The 20,165-nt window shown below is 42.7% G+C and overlaps 1 protein-coding gene across 2 annotated transcripts in view; it reads right to left on the reverse strand.

Moving 5' to 3' along the window:
- Positions 1-14,384, reverse strand: part of runx3 (RUNX family transcription factor 3) — a 46,695-nt gene extending 32,311 nt beyond the window's left edge. The window contains exons 1-2 of one of the 2 annotated variants that reach the window (XM_071471156.1): positions 14,144-14,384; positions 13,687-13,797 (exon numbers count right to left, since the gene is read on the reverse strand). In XM_071471156.1, the coding sequence (XP_071327257.1) occupies positions 13,687-13,744 (58 nt within the window). In that variant the 5' untranslated portion in view covers positions 13,745-13,797; positions 14,144-14,384. The remainder of the gene's footprint in view (positions 1-13,686; positions 13,798-14,143) is intronic. The other variant, XM_071471157.1, reaches the window with a different exon arrangement.
- Positions 14,385-20,165: the final 5,781 nt, after the last annotated feature.

Genomic DNA, 20,165 nt, shown 5'->3' on the forward strand with positions numbered 1-20,165 from the left:
GGCTGTGGAACGCCGGGCTTGTTTACCGTTCCCTCCCTTTTTTTGAAACATAGCTCACTATGAAATGGACTTTTTCTGCTTGATATGACAAGAGTGTCTGTGATTAGACTTCCAAGCATGATGTAAGTCACCAAAGCCATTTGTGCCAGTCCCCTCAAAGCCAAATCATATTGTAGCGTCGGAGTGTTTATATACACAAGTATATGGAGAAACTTTTAAACAACAGTGAGTGGGTACAGACTGTTTGGGTTTTGGGCTCTTGCTGCTCTGATGGCTGATTCTCTCTCAAATTTTGATTACATAATGTGTCAGCACATCACAATTGGTGGTCATTTTTGTCCATTTTGATGTTCAGACGAGAAAATAGGAAACACATTGAACAATTTTGATCACATAAATTCTGAAGTTATTTTTTCTCCACCATGACTGTCTGTGTTAGTTTTAATGATCACTGGAATTCATTTGTGCACGCAAACTTTGTTTTAGCTCTTAATGACACTAAAACACTTTTTTATTTAAATTCCTATGGTTTACTTCTATAGGACTTAGATATCCAGTAACTCATGAAAGTGTCAGGTCCTAATTTCAGATCCTTGAAGGCATTTAGAGTATACATTATCCTAAAAGTGATGAAGAGGATGGTGACATTTCCAAACCCAGCTGCTAATTACTATGTTAGCGCGATGAGCTGAGATGCAGCAGTCACCAGAGGAGACAATGAGCACATTCATTTCATGCATCTTTAATACTCTGCTTTCATTTTATAAAAGGTGCAGAGCGGAGCCAAGGGCTTATTAAAGCCCTCTGAATCAATTGAGCACGATAATGGCTGTTGGGGGACGACTCCAACTATGTTTTTATTTCTGTCTGCTGAATGTAAATGGACTTCTTAAAGACTGCATTCATTTTCAAACATGCAGCATGGATTTGTCTATTTGACATTTCATTTCATACTGAATACATTATGGGATGAGTTTGGTAGTGGTGCCACTCGATGATTCCCAATCTGCTAGAGTACAGTTTTGTATTTATTGTATTCTCTTTTTCTGTATTCACTTTAATTTGACTAAATTTCAGAAGGAAATATTAAACTTTTACCTTACTACATTTATTTGACTGATATTGCTACTAGTTATTAAAAAAAATGTCTATAAATTACAATGCATTGTGAAAGATTAAACCAGTGGTTCTCAGTCTTTTCGGCTTTTGAAGTCAGTGTCTGAGGTCAGGTGTCTTATTATTAATTTCACCAAAAAGGCAGTTCCCCTCTAAACTTCTCAGATGGTTTCGTGTAGACAACAATTCAAGGCCCAAAGAAGTCAAATTATCCAATATTTCAAAAGCAAAGATTGCAGAATAGTCAACAACAACAAATACAAATTTTGTGTAGTAGAATTGTCTCACAACCTTCAGGTCTATCTTGTGACCCTTTGGAGTAAACTAATCGATGTAGAGCAGTTAAAACTAGCTCCGAATGGACAAGCCACAACCGTAAAATACGACTTGTGCATTAATGTTTTAGTCTTAACAATCTAATAACGTCATACATTGTTTATCAGTCACAGGTGCAAATCTTCTGCAGAAAGAGTAGCCAGCTTATGACACTTTAAAGCGCCACTATTTCACTTTTGAAAGACGAAATAACACAGACCTTGTCTTGTCAATGAAAATTTGAATTAACCATCAATAAAATACACTAGCTCTTAAATCAGCACAGTCAGGGGTTTTGCTGCTACGACCTTTTTTGGTCTGGTATGACCTGAAGCATATTAGTGAATGTTAGCAATTTTTCACTATCGCTGTGTAACTGACAGTACTGAGTCAGTATGCTGAATGTTTTGACTCTTCTCTATCGGTGCTGCTACACTATGGTTTAGTATGTACTGCCATCTTGTAAAGGTCACCACTTGTGCTAACAGAGGCTGCTGCTCAGCAAACGTTACTTAGTTTACTGATAATATTTTTATATAATTTTAAATGCAGAACCTTTATTTATAATGGAGAACTTTTACTTTGGGTACTACTTTTACTTTTACTCAAGAAAAGGATCTTTGTACTTCTTTCACCACTGCTCTACAGGGGGCTGCTGCAGATCAGGTTTGGTGTGTGAGCATAATGTGACAGCTTGACTAAACATCCCATAATATTAAAAAATAATTAGAAATCAAGACTCACTTCAGTCTTGTTAACAATGACCTCAAAAGTTAGCACAGTGACACACTGTGATAGATTCACTGTGATTGGGGGTTCAATGTGGTCGGGCCCCCTCCCTGGCCTTTCAGTGGCAGTTCAATAGCACACACCACACCCGAGGCAGGCAGGGGGGAACTCGCCGTAAACCCCAGTGTCACGGTCGCTCCGCCCTCACATCATCCGTCGGGTACACTCACCCAACGATGACAGTCAGCAGCCTGTGATGTGGTTCGCAGGCCTGTTTATTCTTTGGAAACCCACTAAAAGTAGCATTGGATGGTAAGCTCACCAAAAGGCCCCAGTGCTATTATAGGAGCACTTTGGGTTGAGTTTTGATCTGGTGGGATTGTAAATAAGGCCCTGCCTTGCTGCGGAGTACCACTTTTGGGCTATATTGTTTAGTGTGACCTGAAGGAAGCTTTCTGATATTCAGGGTGATTTGTAACCTGGAGCAAAATGTAAAGTCCAAAATTGATATGGCTTGTGGAGTTTAGGGTTGTGTACTTCATGAGGACATCAGTGTATGTTTTTCATAATGTTGATGATGATGGACAAAGGCCTACAAAATGTGCCCTGCTCTACTTTTCTTCATTTCACTGAAGGACAGATTGTATTTTTTTCCAGGGTCTTTATTTACCCCTGAAAGTCAGTATAACTTTTAAATCTAAATGAGTCCCATAAATACGTCAACTCCCCCATTTTTTTCAGTTGTGGTTTTTAGTGTGACCTATAATCATTTCTCATCTTTCTTTGTCTCTGTGTCTGACTGTCTATTTGTGTGTAACGACACACACACACACAGATCCACATACACACACAAATGCACAGTGTTTCTCTTTTTCTGGCGAGAGCTTCTGATGCAAGGACGGCAATCTGTAATCTGTAGTAATTGCATGTTGCAGAAAAACATTTTTCCGCTGTGGTAATCGCTGCAATATGTGCAGTTGTGTTGCCAAAGTGACAGCACCCCCACCCCCTACAGACACACACATACACACACAGAAGCACACATACACAGAGTATCCTGACTCACTCTGACTTTAGCAAAACGTCCAGCAAAAGTTTTGGAGACTGCTCCTCAGGATGACTGAGGGACAGAGACAAACTGTTGCATTGTTACAGACTTGCTACCACTAAGCAGTACACACACTCACACACCTGTGGTGCTGTCATGCTGCATTCACCTTGTGCAAAAGATTTACAGTTCCTGCCAGTGACAGTTTAACTGCCATGCAGCCACGGTGCCAGAGCCCTGCCAGAGCCCAGCTGCCACACACAGATCACTACACGAATCTTTCACAGGAGCCACATCAATTCACTCTCTGTGCTCCGTTTTTACAGCTATCTCACACTGCAAGCAGGTGATAAAATTACCCAGAGCACTAATTCCTTAATAATACTTAGATATATTTGTCCCAGAAAATTAAGAGTTCCTTCTGATTAGTGCAAGTTGCACCCACATTAACTGTAAGGAGTGTACTGACGGTCTGTGGCTGAACCATTGATGCATATTTATCAAACCATTGTCTACCATTTCATCACTCTGACACCAGCATCTACTCTACTCTGTTTGACTGCGGCGCAGGTTTGTGAGGTCATCACTACTGTGAGACTGAGGGTGAACTATGGTGTGTGTTGAAGAAGATAGCACGTTTTACTTTCTCACCGCCACAGTAAATAAGCTCTCTCTCTCTCTCTCTCTCTCTCTCTCTCTCTCTCTCTCTCTCTCTCCAGCTCAGCAGCGCCACACATTTATGATATCATTACCCACTGCGTCATCACACCCCTATGCTCTACAGAGCCCCAATCTATGTCAGCCCAGTTGGGCTTTCTTACGTTGCACTTGTCTACGTGTAACCACACACACACCTAGAATAAGGACAAGTAATGCTCAGAGACATTTATAGATACACGGCACAGACACCAAGACTGCAACCAGACTGTGTGTGCAAACCTTTTCCTCTCTGGGCTGCTACTCTGACTGCTGAAGCCATCCAACCTCCCAGCAGTTGAACTTCACTCTGTCTCTAATGGAGTCTCTCTGTCAGATCAAACAGCTCCCACTGACGAGGAGAGGAGACAGATCGCAGCGCTGGAAGCCGTTCAGTCTGACGGCCCGAACACGTTTGACTGGCAACGCAGTCTGTGTCTACTCTTCCATCGCTAGAGATCCCACACAAATATAGTAGCGCCACCAGAGAGGGGAAGAGGGGGTGAAGAGCAGGGAGGGGGTAAGTGAGCCCGAGCCTGTCGGCTCAGAAAATAAGTTGTGAGGCGTCCCTCTCACACAAAAGCAAAGCCCCATAGCTCAGTCTTTTCTCAAAATGAAATCGCATGTGAGCTGAATATTAGGAAGTGCGCATGGCTTCCAGCAACCACCAAGCCATTATAGCAGAGCCTGTAAACCACATTTTCACCAGCAGACAATGCCCCTTTGTGCTTGTTGTGTGGCTGTCCCCTCTCGCTGGGACCCAAAGAGAAGCCGGGCACATTGAAACACTGTGAAGATTAGAGTGAAGATGTGACGATGAGTGATGAAGAGGAGGTGTCAATTTTAGATCTCTGGTTAATTAGTGACAGTCGTGTCAGGAGGGGCAAGCAGGACAGTCTGCCCTCATTTAGCCCCATAGTGAGCGGGACCTTTGATGTGGTTGCATATGGAATGCTGTTGTTCATTCCACCCTGCAACAAAAGCCACATGTTTTTATTTTTTGAGACTAGGTCGCTGTTACTGTGAAGGAACACGGTGAGGTATGCAACGTATGAAATGAATGACACAAACGTTAACCAACACTCAGTCCAGGGACTCAGTGCCAAGCAGGCACTGGGCCAAATGTATTGTTCTTAGCTGCATTATGTATTCATATTTTTTTTGTTTTAAGGAGTCATCCCTGTTGTTTGTGCGTGAATGATGTTACTGCACACACACATTGAAGCATAGCTTTGTGTGAACACACACAAATACACACACATTTCAAACTTTTCAACTATTGTGATCAGTGTTTGTCCCTCTCGGCTCCTTTCATCACTGTTAAGGGACTCTTTCAGCAGGGGTCATTCCAGGTTCTGTCACACTCGTTCAAGTGCAAATGGACTTCAAAGAGCCCCCAAATATTGAATTTGCATTTATTTCCCTCTTCAGAGGGGTTCGGCCTCCCGAGCACCATCTGACTCACCGCAAAATCCAACCAGATTCGAGCAGGAACCCAGCGCTGGTTTCCTGACAAGTGTCCGTGCCACTTTCCTTTGCAGACGTGAGACAACTCTTGGAAAGTGCTCAGCTGGCCCTCGGGGCTTTTCATCGTAAGGAAACAAGGGTGTGGCGACTCTCAGCCTGCAAGCCAAGGAGCTCAGGAGAGCACTTGACACATAATATTGTCATCCCTCATAAATCCAATCGTTTGCACATTAAGTGATTATTGTCAATCATTCCAATTGATTTCAAATTAAATCAAAAGAAAATTAATCATCCCCATATGTCACTGAGACTTTCTGCAGCAACTGGTGAGAGTTGCTGTGTTGCATGCAACTCTGTTTCTGTGATGTCTGTGGGCTTGACTCCCAGTTCTAGATTAAGCAAACCTAATTGGAGGCTAAAACTTATTTTCAATGGAGTCCCTCCATTCAAATCATTGCTTGAGTCAAGGACTTGGCTTAATTGGAGTCCGGGAAACCACCCGTGTGTCCGAAGTGACTGAATGTTTCCTCTCATCATCTCCATCGCTAATCAGTAGTGGCGTTGCCCATGTACAGTTAGCACCCTGGCCACGTGGAGCTAGCATAGTAAAGCAGGACTTTTCCCTCCTTGACTCAGAGCCTGAGGCGTTCATTGAGGCTTTGCTGTAACTGCACACTAATCCCCTGATTGCTGTGTTTAGGCCCAGCACGTCGCTGCTCCACGTCAAGGCGGCCACGGCTAACGACGAGCTAATGACACAACGATGACAAGGAGCGTTTGTAAACCCAATCAGAAGCCTGGAGTCTGGCTGCCTGGTGATTAGGTTAATCAAACTCTATACCGACTGAATGACTGGCTCGCTGTCTGCCTCTTATGTCATCACGCTGATTAAAGGGGAAAAGTTGTGCTCAAGTCTGTCAGGCACTTCTAACACAAACGTCTTTCTGCCAGGTTGGCAGTGTTAGCACAGCTAGCTGTCATGCTATAAAGTGGAGACTTGGGGGGGACTCCCTGTTTAATTGAGGACTAACTTAATTTCAGTGTTATTTTACTTTCACAAGACCAAAGGCGTGAGGATGCTTTTTTAGCCCATGCTTCTGCTGCAAACAAATTTCTCTAACAACTCACATCTAACGCCACATTTCAAGCCTCTTTAACATGGGAAGACCATTTTTAGGTCACACTTTTTGCTTTGTGGACTGTGAATTCAACAAGGTTGTAGCTCTCAGTCCTGTCAGTACAACAGTAACCACAGCACAGGATGGTCGATACAGTTTTTTTTTAAGCACAAGATACAAATTGACGCTTTATAAAATCAAGAAAGCAGTCACTGATATTTTTCAGTTAAGTCCTCTGCTGTTTAGTCACCATGTGTGTAATTCTGCTGGACTAAGGCATCAGGAGACCATATGTTAGTCCTGACCAGCTATTACGGTGAGGTCAGACAGCATTTACAGGGAAAAAGCGTCACGGTCATCATGTTGACATGCACTGCTCCTTTCTGACTCAGCATGGGGAAAAACTCGGGCGGTGGACTTCTGAGTGTGTCTGTGTGCGTGTAGCCTGTATGTGCCGGCAGCAGTGTGTGCATGTATACCACACAGTTCCCTGTGCGTTTGAGCTCGTGATGGTAGCACATGCAGCCGTGAGAACGGTATTTGCAGCAGACAGAGTGACCTCTCAGCAGACAGATTGTGGAGAATAGATGGAAGGGACACTTCTGCTGCACAGCTGAGGGGGAATCCCTGGCATAGTGTTTCCTACTGAGCCAATACAGAAGTGAGCAGCTGCAGAGAAAGCTTGCTAAAGTTTACTTGAGGGCAAAACCTGATGCAATACAGTGATAATAGGTCGTTTTTATTTCATAAAAAATACAATTTTATTTTTTGAATATTTTACTTGAAGAAGATAAGCATTTTGGGAAATGTACTTATTTGGGACAAAAAGGTATCAACTAATTTTTGGGTTTATGGGGGCTGTGTGAGAGATTATTTCTTGGCCAGGCACAGTCATTTCCTGTATTCTTGTCGTCATCATGTGGTTAAGATGTCACTCCATGAAACAGTGAGAAACATAACTCCTGTGAAACTGCAAATTGTCATTTATGCTCTTCTTTTGTGTGAAATAGTGAGCTTTTGAGGTGCTGGTGGCAAATTTTGTTACCCTTGGACAGAGCGAGGCTAGATGTTTACCACTGTTTGCAGGCTTTATGCTAAGCTAACTTGCTGGTTCATTTTTAACCAACAGATACTGTAAGAGAGTGATCAGCCTCTTCTAACTCCTCTAAAAGCAAATAAGTATTTTTTTAAACATGATATAACTATTCTTTCACTTTTCTGTTAGTCACAACAGAAATGATGGCGCTGAGCTCCCACTGCAGAGCTGAGTAGAAAAGCACAATTAGGTGGCCCATTACCAATGCAGTTAGCAGCACTGTCAGTTATTTGTACCCCCCAATGAATAATCTGAGAGAAAACTAAAATCCCATTTTTGAAATGCTGCCTCCGCAAAAAAATCTATTCCCTGTGGTTAAAGTTGTGTTTAAGGGGAGGGAAGAAGCAACCTAAAAACATGTTTTATTGCAGCAATGACAACCAACTGTATGTAAACAATTTGAGAAAAAACAAATTCTGGGAAAATAGAGGAAAATAGAGAATCAGAAAACATTTCATAGCCTGCAGCTTCTCACATCCTATCATTATCTGCATTTTTCCTCCACCATAATTAAGTTTTTTCTTTATTGCTTATGGGAAGAGGGATAGGCTATAAGGATGCTTTGAGCATGATTAAAGTTGCTCATAATGAAGTGAAGATTCAGTCTGGAGGATGAATTTTTTTGTCTGTGAAAAACATTCCTTTTAATCCTTTGATGGTGACAGAATGAGTTCCTCTAGGCCTTAGATCTTTGCTAAACTTTCACACATGATAAAATAAAATCCTCCATTCCTCCTGTATTCCATCTTATGTATTTAAAAAAAAAAGAGCTGCTGTCTGCTGATATGTTTCTGAACATGTGGGATCTCCATAAGTTTGAGTCATTTTATGTGCTGCCGACCAGACCCATGCCCGCCCATTAAAGTAATTTGTGGGTTAGAATGCAACTGTAATGTTAAAAACAAAAGTGCACAGCAATCGACGTTGTGCTTAGTCACAGGCAGTTTTTGGCTTTTCCTTCTTACTGCAACAGAAAGGATGTTGTTGACAACATCTGTTTAACGATACAGGGAGGGGTCTAAACAATAAGTCTTCTTCATCTGAGTCAAACTCAGGTCATAGCTCTCTCTAATTGTAGCCAGAGTCACTGAAAACAAACTAAACGTGTGCTGAAGCAAATGTTTTATTTCAAGTTTTACTTTGAATTGTTTATCCCATTTCCAAATCGAATTGCTGAAGGTTGCAACCAAATTCCATATCCCAGTGTAATTGCTGCATAAATTTAGGTTAATAATCCATAAATTAGCTTAAAATAATACTTGAGCTTTTTCTACAACCCCAGCCTTACCATGTAATAAGCTGTGGGGCTGGCCTGTGGTTTAGGGCGTAGGTTTAAAACAAAATTAAGAAACAGAAAATTGCGAGAAAGAGTTTTCCTTAATTTAGTCGTCCACCATGCAGGACGGATGAGATCATGAAGAGTCTAATAACAGTGATGTGGGTTTAATCATTTTAACGTAAGGGTTTAGATGAAATATTATCAGCTCCTAAGTGAAGCAAATGAACCGTTAAGAAATGAGTCATAGAAACAGAAGAGTCTCATCCGGTGTGGGCATTACTTTTTGAAAATAAAGCTAAAGAATTTTATATCGGGATCATTTCCACATTGTTATATTTATTATACAATTATACAAATATTTTGAAAGTCTGCATATTTTCCTGTCAACATGCAGTTTGTTCTTGTTTTGATTTCATTTTCACATAGATGCTCCCATTTGAAGAAGTTGGTCCAGACACTGTAAATTCCTTTGACATCCCTCAGTTGCATCATATCTGTACATTTGTGTCTCTTGTACCAGTTATTATCTAACCACCACAATAATCATGTAGGACTACAGTGCATGTTCACTCCTTTTCATCTGAGGATGACCTCACTGAACGTGTTCAGCATACATCCACTGAGTTCACTGCCCTCACAGCTGCCATGCACAATCAGATCAGAGTTTAACACGCAGACTAACTCTGGATGAACTGTGTTAAAGGGCACTGAGACACCAAAGCCCAGTGTTCTTCCTGCCTGCTTGGCTAGACCCCAGACTCAGATCACATTCTCTCCTCACTGGATGCCGCTTCAGAGCCCATGCACCTCCAGTTTACTCTCGAGAAGAATTACAGAAACCCCCTCCAGGAATGTTTGTTGATACAAGTTGCTCAACCTTTCAGGACACTTTTTTCTCCTAGTCAGAGAAACCTTTACAGCATAAATCCATATTATCAGATTGGCTGAAAAGAATCTGGCCCCTGTGGTTGCTTGCCGACCACCAGAAAATTGTATTTACTACTACACTTAGCACGACTTTAACCTTGACCAACGCAACGACGAGCACAGTGGTTTGAGCCCAAAGTGTACAAGGGCGGAGGCAGGTTTGGGATTAGTCGACCACATAATCTGCACACCCCTCCGCATGCTCTACCTGGAAGCCTTTTTACTGGCAACCCCTGAAAGTGTTCCCCATAAAGTTGTGTTGACAGACAGTGAAAACGGCAAGACAGACCCAAAAGTAAATAAGTACCTCCAAAAACGTTTACAGCCCTAATCAAGTCCAGAGCGTTTCTTCTATCCAATGTGCCTTCAGAGTTTTATAAATAGATATTATACTCAGCTAAATTGGAGACAGGATTTCGCCACTCTGTGGCTGTCATGCGTTTTCTATTATTTGCTTTCACTTTACAATATTGAAACTCTTAATATCTGGTTACAGATTTCAGCCCGCTCAGCCACTCTCCATGTTTTGGCGTCACTGTGGGGCCTCACACTCAGCAGGATTTTGAAAGGGATCCAATCAAGCATGTTAATTTAAGAGAGGAGGAAAAAAATCTTCACCATATGACTTTGTTATTAATAAATTCACCAGAGGCCAGCCATGTGTTCTGTTAAATTTATAGTCTTTTTCTTTTTTGAGCTACTGTATAGTGCCTTTTTATTTGTCAGTGGTATTGAGCTTAAAGTTCGTCTTGAGTTTTATCCTCTGTGAATGATTCATTTTAGCTCTGCATGCATCAAAGTGTCTTTTTCTCACACTGTGCATGTGTCTCTCAGGGCTTTTCCCTCCCCAACACTTGTAGAACAAACCAGACCACCTCCCAGAATCCTCCAAAATAACCCCGCTACAACTGTGGTGAGGCATGGCACGTTTCTCACACACAAGCCTTCACTTCCATTCATGCAGCGCAATAAGCCAAACATATAAAACCATTCCCACCCTAATAAACTGGGGCCTTTTTCTCTGCCACAAAGGGAGCTGGCTCCCAAAAGCGTAACACTCTAAAAAACGGACCCCTGTATAAAACAGCCTGGAGGCAACATGGCGGCCCTTCCAAGTGGAGGGAAATGCAGTGACAGAAACCAAGCCAAGGATATGACCCATCAAACAGCCCCAATCACAGCTGCAATAAACCAGGTACCCCACCTGATGCAAACATTGCCAAAATGTCAGGATCGGAAAACCCAGTAAAGTTTATACAACTCTGCTTCTCAGGGGGAAAGTCCGGTGTTTTTTTTTTTGTTTTTTTTCTTTTTGGAGCTTGTTGCTTTTTTTTTTTGCTTTTTTTTTTTTGTCTCAGAAATGTTGCTTTCTGATTAAATAGTGCCTCTGTGTGAGGGTTAGCAGGTGTAGCCTCATTGTGGTTATTATCAGTGGAGTGCAGCAACACCAGGAGTCTACATCAGATTAACGCGCCTCGTTGATGCAAAACTCTCCATCTCTCTCTATCTCCCTCACAACAACACAAATAACCGTCAGACTGTTATAATGTCTGCTGTCCTGTAAACTGAGTTAGACGCCATGAGAATGACAGCTGCTCTGTCTGCTCTCTCTGTGACTTGGTGTGCATGTGTCATATGTTTTACGTGTGTGTGTGTGTGTGTGTGTTTCGGTGTGTTTGTGTGTCTCCCTGAACTTTAGCGGAGAACTGAGGTTTCTGAGGTGAGGCGTCCTCTCGTTTCTCACGCGAAGTGCATCTGATGTTGCACATCACATGCTTACATGCATTCTCTGTCTGCACTGTGAAATGTGTAAGAGATACCAATATAACACCTACAGACTGATAGTGTTTGTATTGCACTAATATAGATAGTGTCTTTTTTTCCTTTATCTCAAATGAAATGATAAGGTAATATAACAAGGAAAGATGTTAAAGATCTAAATCTCTTTATTTCCAACTAACAATTCAGTTTTGTTTTTTTTTTTTACCAATTCAGAAACTTAATGAGTCTTGTTTCTTTTTGTCTCAAATGAATGACATGTTGCTTTCAGCTGTATTTCCTGACTTCTGAGGAGATGAATACATTATTTCCATAAGCTTCATGTCGCACAGTATTAAAGTCAGAGCTCGGGAAGCCAGACATTTAACAGTCTCCTTGATTTTCTGTAACCGTTCCTCTTAATTTCAGTTTGATTTGAGTCTAAAAAAGAGATCCTTGGCCAAATTGCTTTTCCTGTGTAATGCAAGTTGTTAAACTAACCACTCGGGTATTTTGCTTACATGAGGTAGTCCCGATTTGAAATGCTTTCAGATTGAACTGGAGGATTTAATGACTCTTGGCCTTTGTTCTCTTGCAGTTTGGTTTCAGTCTCCTGACAGAATGAATTGTAAAAGGATATTGCATATTCACTAATGATTTCCAATGGATGATTACAGCTTTAAATGCTTGTCTCTCTTTTCCCCTCTTGACCTGCCGTCTTGCATCCCTTCTCACTGCTCTGGTGGGGGCTCAAAATCAAAATCAGGCACCCAAAATCGCATTAAGTTAAAATGTCTCCAAAGCCTGATAGATAGCATGCATGAAACCTGAAGTCAGTGACACTCTGATCTGTAAACAGTGAGGAGATAAAGGGATGCAGATCCAGCGGTTATAGAGAAGAAAAGGGAGGAAAAGCCTGAGCCTTGTCAGGAGGAAATTATAAATGCCTGGGTGTCTGTAGAAGCTGTGAGAACACTGGAACATCATCCCCTGTCACTGTGGTTGCTCTGAGGATATCAGAGGACTGTTCTCATGTGAGACACAGATGTACTGACTGTGTGTGTGTGTTTGACTGTCTGTGTCTGACTGTGTGTGTGTGTGTGACTGTCTGTGTCTGACTGTGTGTGTGTGTGTGACTGTCTGTGTCTGACTGTGTGTGTGAGAGGCTCCAGAGATTTTAAGATATACTCTGCAAACAATTAGGAGCTGGTAGTGCTTCTCCTGTGGCTGTCTCTAATTAACACTGCAACGAGGCCTTAATTGGGAAGGAGATTTAGTTTTTTTCTGCTGCCTGTCGGTGGCTGTCTCAGTGGTTGTGTGAGGAACAGTGGGAACAACTGAGTCCATCAGATTAACAACTCCTCTGCAAAGACCGACTACTTGATGTTTGTGTTTTTCATCACTTACAGGAATAAACACAAGTATTCAATTTAAAATCAGGTAGAACTTTTAACCTTCCTCCACTTCTCGTTCACTCAAGAGCTTCACTGTTTGCAAGTAAAAGCCGTCTGATTGGAATTACCATGGCAACAAATGGTTTCTTCATTGAGGCTAGCGTTTAGCGTCTCCAAGTATAGTGCACTCACCTCACCACACAGACCAAAAGTACCTCCTGGAAGTAAAGCAGAGTGAGAGAGCCTAATATGTTTTTTTTTCTTTGCTCTTTTATTGTATTGCCATGTTCCAGTAAAGGGCCCAGTCACATGGAGCCTTGAGCTCATATTCTCACAGAGAGAGCGGCGAGTTTCACTTGATAATGAATGTCTGTGGTGAGAATCCCATTATGGCGCCACTCCATCAAGCCTACAGGAGCGGAGAGGCAGAGGCCCTTAAAGGCCATATCAGTCAACTAGATGAGGGCTACCGTGCAAATCAGCTCCTCTGTAAACCTCCCTCAGCACACGTCTGAGAGTGTGTGGACAGAGAGATAAATGCATTCACACTCCACAAGAAGCACCCAGAGCTCGCATTTGAACATGTTAATGTCAGTGCTTTTTTTTTTTCAAAAGAAACAAGTTGTCCAACTGACAAATCGGCACCTTGAAAGCAACTGGACAGAACGCGGGATGGTGGTGGGAGGGAGGGAGGGGGTGAGTGGAGTGGAAATAGGGGGAGTGAAGGGAGGATCGGCACTCACCTCTGAGCAGGCTGCTGCTGTAGTTGGAGAAGGAGTCAAAGATGCTGTTGGATGCCATGACAGAGAAGCCAGAACGGCGTGGAGCCCTCACTGCAGTCGATCTCCACCAACCTTGCACAGGAAGAAAGGTGGATTGAGACACAGAGACCAAAGAGTGCGAGTGGAGAGAAGAGAGCAAAGGAAGGAGAGCACGAGAAGACAAAACTCCTGGAGCTCTGAGTCTGTTTGCAACCAAGAATCTAGGGTTTGTGACTACCGCAGGAATCTCAAGCCACAAGCCTGCAGAGAGAGCAGCAGCATGTGTTAGCAGCAGCACCAGGAGACGTTTGAGAGAGAAGTGGAGAGAGAGAAGGGTCATAGGGAGAAAGAGAAGGAAACGCAGAAAGAGTTCAGAGAGAAGCAGCTTACAAAGAGGCAGCAAGAGAATTTGTGTGTCCAGGTGTTGAGGTGGACTCACCAGGGCTGGAGATGAGAGGGGGCCCACCTAACAAAACCTGGGTGGTGGAAGCAGGCCGGCGTGGAGGGCTGGGTTTGTGGTCCTCTGTCACGCAGTGGGCTGAAGGTCTGAGGTTAGCCAGCTAGCTTGATAGCGTGGTCTGTCTTTCTATATCTCTCACGATGGTGGTAGCCTGACTGGAGCATCAGCACTAGTAAAAGGCTAAAAGCCACATCTGCATCCTCCTCGCCATCCTCCACACAGAGACACACACACACACACACACACTCCCCTCTGTGAGTGGTGGAACTCACGTCACATGTCACGTGAGGTCACCGGGCCTCTCCCTCCCACCTTCTCACCCTCCCTCCTCTCTTCTCCTATCGTCTTTGCTCTGGTTTCTCTGCTTTGGTTTTTACTTTCCGTGCTTCTCCTTCCCTGAATCGCCGACTTCACTCTCACTTTTCATTGGTCGTCCAAGTTTTGGAAACATTCTATTTTCTTTTGAGTTCAAACCAGGCAGCGGCCTGCGCCACTGTGGCTCACTGAGGTTTACAGAGAGCACTGAAACCACTGCGGAAGAACTGGAGAAGCATTAAAATGTATTAAGCCCGAACACAAACACAAGGGAGAGCAAAAGACAGGAGCGAATGAGATGAAGAGAAAGAGAAATGAAAGATAGCTGTGGCTTTGCCACTGCTGGGAGACAGGAAAGTGTTGTGTCTCTGACTGATGAACAACACTGAGCGTGTTATTCTTGACTGTGTATGTATGTCCTGTGCTAGTTTTATGTTTGTCTGACTCACAGCACATCTGTGTTTGTAAGAACCGGTGGTTTTGGGCCTGCAAAACCTCCACCCTCACTTACCACTTGATAGTATCATAATCTTAGTCTTATTAGAAGCAGTGCTGCCAGTTTCTCGGATCTACTTGTGTCGTCTCTTTCTTCTCATCTTTCATCTTGCATCCCTCACTCAGTTTTTCTTACTTGCTTATTTTTGTAGTAGATTTTAGCTAACCTGAGCATAAATACATCCCCTAATGAATGCATATATTTCAGTTCAAGGTCACAGCTTTGCCTGAGAAAGCATTTACATTTACATTTTTTTTACTTTTTTATTTTCATTTTTTTTACCTGAGCTTCCTTGTGCACTATGATTTGCGGGCTTGTTGCGTGGTGTAGTCTCTTTCCCCCTCTGAAGGTGCAAAGCGATTTAACCTGATTGTGGTTTTCACACTTTTTCATTTTCTAGGTTAAATTTAAGAATGGAAAAGTTTTCACTGATGTGGCTACTTGTACTATTTGTACAGTATCAGCCTGAGATGTGATTTGAGACCAATATTATTTTTTCTTATCTGTAGTTTTTCTGCTGTTTATTTAGAAGTTTCTTCTGCAGTTATGTGGAAAACAGGAAATGATTCATAATGTTCAGATTCAAACAGAAAAGATGTGACGAGTGGTGTGACAGATGCGCAGTAACAGAGAAAGATTAGCTGTTTTCTGTGGTACTGTTAACATGACAATCTTGCAGTACGACATGTGTATGTGTGTGTCTCTGCCTGTTCCTGTGTGTGTGTGAGCACAAATCACTGGCATTTGCGAACCTGTGGTATCCACACTTCCTCTCTCCTTTCTCCTATCTGTCAGTGACACACTGACCATGTCTGGCCACGGGACAACAGACCCAAACCACCGTCTGGTCACCCATGTGACCCAGTTGCTTTCCCTGAAAATCTGTGTGTGTGTGTGTGTGCAGCTGCATGAATGTCTCTATTCTGTTTCTGTTTCACACTGCTTTGTGTATGAATGTCAGCCCACGTTGTCCTCTGCTAATTGCTGGACAAAACTGCTGCATGGACCACAGGCTGTGTTTGTATGTGTATATACAGTACCATGTTCTGAGTGTGTGTGTGTGAGTGTGTGTGTGTGTGAGAGAGAGAGAGAGAGCTTGTCGCTCTTCCTGGTAGCCCGCACTGCCCTGTAAATGAGCAGTTGCCGTTGAGTTAGGCGGCAGCGCGGCTAAATGACACGGCGTGTCGGCAAGTGTGGCCGAATGCTGAGGCCACAGCCGCGGCCCCAGGGCTTTTATCAGTCCGTCCACACGGCCACTACAGGCCTCTGACTTAACCTCACACACAGCGAGGCTTCCTCTTCTAACACCTCTGCTGCCTCCCGACATGGCCTGGGCCCTGGCCTGCCAGCCCAGGGACAGATTACAGTTGTGTGTGTCTCTGCTGAATGTGAGGTACTGCTGTCACACAGGCCCACAGGGAAACACTGCTCTCTGCAAGGCCAGAGACGTGAAGGCTGAACCTTTGTGTTGAATTATTCTTCCGATTCTTCAGCGTAAGAAAAAAATTGGAAGCTGTAAACATATGCAGCTTTGTTTTTTTTTCTGTGCTTTTCCTCAGGTCTGGTACATTTGAGGTGGAAGGTCTCTGCAGAGTTCTGGTCTCATCTGTGTTTGTTTAGAAGCGGGGATGCTCCAGAGTGCAGAGTGCTGGTTTCATAGCGCAGGGGTTTGTGGTTGTTTCAGTTTATAATCATTTTACGTGCATGTATTTATGCAAGTGAGACCTGTTGCTGGTAATAATTCATGTTGTTTTGTTTTTCAGATTTCATTTAAGTGAGAAATATATTTCTCCTGTAGTTGTTTTCACAGTGAAAGACTGTTTCAGATTATTGACAATTTCCTTATTTTTGTCCACTTATGAAAAGGGAGACATTGCATCTGGATTTTCAATGAGGAATAGAGAAAAGCAAAACAAATATAGGACCATCCCACAGCATTGTGCAAGAGCGGGAATTGGCTCTATTGTAGTGCAGTCCAAACTGACATTTGAAGAAAGCTCTGGAGTCAAGGCCTTTTCCTTAGTCCTCAGTCCGCTCTGTGTTTTTTTCTTCTTTGTCTAGGTAAACATCTGCTTCATGTTTTGAAATCTATCTCATGGCTTTGCACTGCCCATGACCGTGAGGGGAAAATAGTCTGAGGATTATTGTGGCCATCTTTCACTCAATTCTTTTTTTCCCCTGCCCAGGCCTTGTTTATCAAGCCCCTGTATTTAAGCTTAATATAACTCCTGTTTTGCTGAGAAAACTGTGGTGGTTTAATCACTGTCAGTGGTCCTACGCCTCTCGGGTGTGGCTCGCGAGGCAAAAAGGACCCAGTGCGGTCGTGCGTCCAGCTGCAAAGGGGCTTATTTTGTGGTCTAAAAATTGCAGGCTTCCCCATATGTTCCCCATAAACGTGGAATGCAGCGTGGGACTTGAGGAGGCCTTTATAATGAAGTGGCCGTCATTGCATCAAACACCATGGTCCTGCCTGCCTCTCGGATAGGCTATGGGAGCCTGTTTTAAGGCCGCGTACACTGGTCCTACGTGCTGACTGCTCACTCACACCTCATACTGGCCATTTCCTTCTAATTATATTACACTGCTCATTCCATTGACTGATATTCCTGTCCACCTCCAGTACAGCATACCCATAGTCTATTTTTAACACATGCACAGATTTGATGCACAAAAAGAGTCCTCGCCCACTGCACAGGGCAGTTTATCCATAACTCACACTGATACAAGGCCCTTGTAACAGAGTGAGTTCGTCTTTTCTTTCTTTGTAGAGTCACTGGCATCTCCAAGGAGGAAAGAGGCATGACACGGTGTCAGAAGCAAAATGTAAAAATTCCCAACTTGTCACATTTTAAATAAACAGCAGCTGAAACTGTTATTCTAAAGAAATCTGAGTTCTTAGAAAGTTGCAGCTGTATAAAGAAAATAAATGTTCACTGTGACCAGCTCAGCATTAATCTGTGTGTGTGTGTGTGTGTGTGTGTGTGTGTGTGTGTGTGTGTGTGTGTGTGTGTGTGTGTGTGTGTATCTACATGTGTGCGTCTGTGTTGTTGTTGTCATTGTAAACGAGGCACTCCCAGATGCAGTGGTTTTAGCGTGCAGTATCACAGTTGGAAGTGATCACTGGGCCCATTATTTATTTATTGGCTCCAGCAGACATGGAGACTCTGGTAACCACACAGAGAGGAGGGGAGTGGGGGCGCCATGTCGCCACACACTGAGCTGACAGTATCCCACAGTTCCCGAGAAGCGCTACATGAATACAGTAACCTGTGGCAGGACTGAGACAACAGAAAGAGAACAGAGAGTCTGTGATGGAGCCGTAACAGTAGGAGAGCAGTGTCACTGCAGCGTGGATATTTATGGAGAAAGTCGACACTGCAGGGATCACTGTCAGGAACGATGATTGTAAAGATAATCTGTGTGAGGACAGAAGAGATTGAAGATCATGAGTAAATGCACAACAACATTACGTCTGTGAGGTGAGCTGTGTGAACCTCTGGCACCTGCTGCAGCTGCTGTAAGACACATTTACCATGTGTACAGGTAGTAAACCCTCCATCCAACCCCCCTCACTCAAGCTCTTCCTGTTATTCAGAAACGGTGCCAACACAAAGACCGTGCATCCAGCTTCCTTCACAGCACGTCGATTCAAAACCCTCACGACCTCTGGAAATGAGCTGTTTAAGCTAATCCGTCAATTTATGGCTGTCAAATAGTTCCTCCTGTGTAGCTTGTGAAATACAAAATAAATACATTTTGTCATCACATCACATCAGTCACACAATCAGTCATCACTGATAAAGATTTAAATGTTCTTATTAAATCTGTTTAAAAAAATTATATTTACCAGAAATGTAGTTGTAGCTGAAAAATGGATTTACTATAAATATTTCTCTCTTCTCTTCTCTATGGACATAACAGTGGTGCATATGAAGTAAGTTCATTTAATCCCTGTTAAAAGAGAAGCTTTTTATTCCTTCATTTATCATGCTAAATCTGTGAAAACAAACAAACTGAGTATGTATATAACAATTTATAAGCTATTGCTATAAAACTGTGAATGAGGTTAGTTAAGGATATTCAGGTTTTTTTTTTATCTGATTTTGTGGTGTTTAAAATGATTAGTCAGGATGACGTAACTGAAGCTGAGAAAAAAATAAATAAATAAAAGTTGTTTCAACTGAATAATTCAAGAGTTGAGTCACAAACATATCCTCTATATATCCTCTAAGTCCTTCTATTTACTCCAATCAAACCTACTAGACATTATATTTATTTATAAATGTTGGCAGCAATAATTTGTTTAATCATAAATAAAGCATCATACAGAGTATATATAGTTTTCTTATCTTAGACAGAGGAAATGTGTCTGTTTTTAGAACAGTATTTCTGAAATTTGGTGTCAGATTGACTCTTGGATCCTCTGAGTTGCTGTGGGATTTAGCCTTTACATCTATATCCCAAGATCAGATTTTTTAGATAAGTTCTAAAAGGTGCTGGTTATAAGAAACAACATGAGTAATATGTCAAACGTCCATCATATTTTTCTCTAAATTTTACTAAATCCGTTGAAGAAGATGAGTAATAAAACAAACCGAACACTCCACCAAGTGCTCTCACATTTTATCATGTTTTGGTTCACAATGCTTATCACATTGTGTGTTTTGTGAACCACTTGTCTTCACCAGAGTGGTAAATTTACACTCCGCTTTGAGGTACGCAGAGGCACCACATCATGGCAACAGAGCAGCTGGAGGGTGAAGTGCTGCAGCCTCATATAAAAGCACCCGTAAACCCGAGACCTCAGTTACCCCAAATGCCCCAACGCTCAGCACACACACAGCTCAGCCCCAGCCAGACCAGAATAGAGCAGACCATGGTCTTGCCACAAACCCAACTGATCCCACTGACCTCAGTGCATCATCAGGATCTTCTGAGCTAACACAGGTGGAATGCTGCAACGTTGCAATGTGTTGTTTTTTTTTTCCTTTTTCTTTGCGCTATTTGATCTTTGCCAGTGATGTGAAACTCAAATTGAAATGCATATTCTCTGCATAGCTGAGAGTTTCACTTTGTAGAGGTACAGTTAGTATCTCAGAGTGTCACTCTCACAATGTTTTATTACCTGTGCGTGCATTCATGCATGTGTTTGTGTCTATGTGTGTGCATACACACTTCCTGTGGTCCAGA

The sequence above is a fragment of the Trachinotus anak genome, unplaced genomic scaffold (genome assembly GCF_046630095.1).
Source record: "Trachinotus anak isolate AG129_WGS33_773 ecotype Australia unplaced genomic scaffold, CSIRO_AGI_Tana_v1 ptg000033l, whole genome shotgun sequence".
NCBI classification, from domain to species: Eukaryota; Metazoa; Chordata; class Actinopteri; order Carangiformes; family Carangidae; genus Trachinotus; species Trachinotus anak.